Raw genomic sequence first — 3,606 nt, 5'->3', positions numbered from 1 at the left:
ACCAGCGTTCCTCCCTGTCCAGGATGTGAACATCCTCATCATTGAAAGAGTGTCCACTGGCCTGTAGGTGTAAACAGACTGCAGAGTCCTGGCCTGACGAGGTGGCTCTTCTGTGTTGTAGCCAGAGGTTATTTGGTTTCCCCGATGTATAAATCCTGACAATCCTCCTGCACTTAACAGCGTACACTATGTTACTCTGTTTGTGTCGGGGCAGTTTTGGGGTTTAAAAGCCACAGAGACCCGGTGTTTAGAAAAAATGCGTCTCAACTGTTTTGATACTCCTGACAGATACGGGATAGCTACAGGTCGCTTAGTCAGTAGTTGTCCTTCTCTCCTGGATCGGCTGGAGCTTTCTTTAGGTGCCTTTTCAGCTTTGCCAAAAGTCCAGCTGGAATAACAACATTTACGCTATGTCCAGATGAACAGAATCGACTTTTGGAGATTTACTTTCCTGGATGATTAAGAATGCATCAAGACGTTCCTCCTAAAGTGTTATTCAGTGTTGTGACAGTCAGCTGCTTCAGCTGCTGCTGGGATGGGCTGTGGCAAAGAGAACAGAGAAAATCAAAATCAGAGTTTTTCTCTGAATTAAAAGCAAGGAAACAACAATATATTCTACATGGTGAAACTGATGGTTTCTGGTGTTTGGCTCTGTTTTTCTGTATTTATGCAGATAAAGTGTAAACTCAGATGAATTATACCATCAAATGTTAAAGGAAAGTATCAGGATGAGTGTCTGTGAGCTGAGAAGGACGTGAAGCGAGCAGTTTATCCCAGAGCTGAAGCTGCTCTGTGTGCAGAGATGAGCTCAGATTCCTGCTGTGATTGATCAACAGTCACAGAAATGTAGACTTGTAGTTATTACTGCAGTATGGTCACAGCAGATACTGATAAACATGTATTATGAGGATGGATGATCAAGTTTCTCACTCTCTCCTTTAAATCTCACTTTTTTTCTTCTTCACAGTTTATCTGTTAATTTATTAATGAATAACACTGAAAGAGTTTCTGTTATATTTCCCCTTGAACATCAGCTTATTAGGGCGGCATTAGGAAAGCCCCCCCCAAAGAATGAATAAATGAATGATGATAATAATAAAATGATTAAAAAGCAGAGCTCAGAGTGGTAGAATGGTCAAACATGGATCCACGGGTGGTTCAACTGCATTTGGTGACGTGACTAAAGCAAATCTTTCAAATAATCCCACCATCAACGGGATGTTGTCTCCTTTACTACGGTTATTTTACTTGGTCACCGTGTGAATTTCTTTGAAATGAACCAAATTTTTTATTTGTTGGTTGTTGCATATTTAACCTTTACAGTCAGGAAAGGAGGAGATGAGGCCTCAACAATGTTGGGTTGTAGCTGTGCTTCAGGTTAGAGTGAGTGTCCATGGAATAAATGTAAGTCAGTGAACTGGAAACATGACTGTGTTCAAACTTTGTTTCCTTTTTATAATGAGTCTAATCAAAGGTGGACAGAAGTATCTCCACTTTGACTTTTCTGTGTCACCATCAGAGCTTCTGCACAGTGTGGAGAAAGATCCAGAAGCAGAGCTGGACTGCAGACAGCCAGTCAGAGCAGCTGTGTACAAAGTAAGACTGAACATCTGTCTGCTGATGGACTCATTTCTGAAAACTGGACTTCTTGTGTTGTTCAGACATTGAAGAGTTTTCTTTCTCTTTAGTCTCATTGTTTTTCTTTCTTTCAGCAGATGTTGGTCTGCAGGAGGTTTTAGATGAACATAAGATCAGTCTGAGGAGGAGATGTGAACGTGTGACTGAAGGAAGTGATGAAACAGGAAGTAGAACCCTCCTCAACAGGATCTACACTGAGCTCTACATCACAGAGGGACAGAGTGAAGAGGTTCATACCCAACATGCGGTGAGACAGCTGGAGACAGCTTCCAAGATGGCGCGCCTCCATGACGCTCCAATCAGGTGCCAGGACATCTTTAAACCTTACCTGACCAACAGAGACCCATCAGAGTGGTTCTGACCAACGGCGTGGCTGGTGTTGGAAAAACCTTCTCAGTGCAGAAGTTCACTCTGGACTGGGCAGAGGGCTTGGAGAACCAACATGTCAGTGTGGTGGTTCTGCTTTCATTCAGGGAGCTGAACCTGATCAGAGATGAGCAGTAAGTCTTCTGGAGCTGCTCCATGTTTTCCATCCAACATTACAGAAGGTCACAGCAGAGAAGCTGGCTGTCTCTCAGCTTTTGTTCATCTTCGACGGCCTGGATGAAAGCAGACTTTCATTGGATTTCACCAACAGGAAGCTGCTGTCTGATGTCACACAGAAGTCATCAGTCAGCCAGCTGCTGACAAACCGCATCCAGGGGAATCTGCTTCCCTCGGCTCTCGTCTGGATAACTTCCCGACCTGCAGCGCAGCCAATCAGATCCCTCCTACATGTGTTGACAGGCTAACAGAAGTACGAGGTTTCACTGATGCCCAGGGAGGAGTACTTCAGGAGGAGATTCAGTGATGAGAGCTGTCCAGTAGAATCACCTCCCACATGAAGACATCCAGGAGCCTCCACATCATGTGTAGTAGCCCAGTCTTCGCGGATCACTGCTACAGTTCTGGAGCACATGTTGACTACAGAGCAGAGAGGAGAGCTGCCCAAGACCCTGACTGACATGTACTCACACTTCCTGCTGGTTCAGACAAAGAGGAAGAAGAACAAGTACCATGAGGGACATGAGACGAGTCCACAGGAGCTGACAGAGGCTGACAGGGAAGTTCTTCTGAAGCTGGGGAGGCTGGCGTTTGAACATCTGGAGAAAGGAAACATCATGTTCTACCAAGAAGACCTGGAGCAGTGTGGTCTGGATGTGACAGAGGCCTCGGTGTACTCAGGAGTTTGTACAGAGATCTTCAAAAGAGAGTGTGTGATCTTCCAGAAACCAGTCTACTGCTTTGTTCATCTGAGCATTCAGGAGTTTCTGGCTGCTGTCTACATGTTCCACTGTCACACCAACAGGAAGACAGAGGTGCTGAAGAACTTCCTTAAACCAAAATCTTTAACCAAGATGATTTCCAGTGTTTTTGATAACAAAGATCTCCAATCACTTGATGTATTTCTGAGGAGAGCCATGGAGAAATCCCTCCAGAGTAAAAATGGCCACCTGGACCTGTTTGTTCGCTTCCTTCATGGCCTCTGTCTGGAGTCCAACCAGAGACTCTTAGTAGGTCTGCTGGGTCAGACAGAGAGCAGTCCAGGAACCAGCCAGAGAGTCAATCAACAACCTGAAGAGATGAACAGTGATAAAGCTCATCCTGACAGAAGCATCAACATCTTTCCACTGTCTGATGGAGATGAACCACCTCTCATTATTTCAGGAGATCCAAGAGTTCCTGAAGTCAGAGAACAGATCAAAGAAGGAACTCTCTGAGATCCAGTGCTCAGCTCTGGCCTTCATGCTGCAGATGTCAGAGGAGGTTCTGGATGAGTTGGACCTGCAGAAGTACAAAACATCAGAGCAGGGACGACGGAGACTGATTCCAGCTGTGAGGAACTGCAGAAAGGCTGGGTGAGTCCAGATGTGATCATTAACATCATTGATCAGAGTAGGTTAGTAGTTTAATTTTGAAAATAAAATC

The 3,606-nt window shown here is 45.0% G+C and overlaps 1 protein-coding gene across 1 annotated transcript; it reads left to right on the top strand.

The window, feature by feature from the left end:
- Nucleotides 1-2,469: 2,469 nt before the first annotated feature.
- LOC120727348 (protein NLRC3-like) lies at nucleotides 2,470-3,536 on the top strand (the record flags this gene model as incomplete). Its single annotated transcript, XM_040021583.1, has 2 exons — nucleotides 2,470-3,275; nucleotides 3,346-3,536. Coding segments are annotated over exons 1-2 (872 nt in total), but the record flags the coding sequence as incomplete, so codon positions are not given.
- Between the last annotated feature and the right edge of the window lie 70 nt (nucleotides 3,537-3,606).

This window comes from Simochromis diagramma, unplaced genomic scaffold (genome assembly GCF_900408965.1).
Source record: "Simochromis diagramma unplaced genomic scaffold, fSimDia1.1 OVJJ01000088.1, whole genome shotgun sequence".
NCBI lineage: Eukaryota > Metazoa > Chordata > Actinopteri > Cichliformes > Cichlidae > Simochromis > Simochromis diagramma.
Note: the sequence above shows the minus strand (reverse complement) of the source record. Positions and strands in the feature narration are given on the sequence as shown.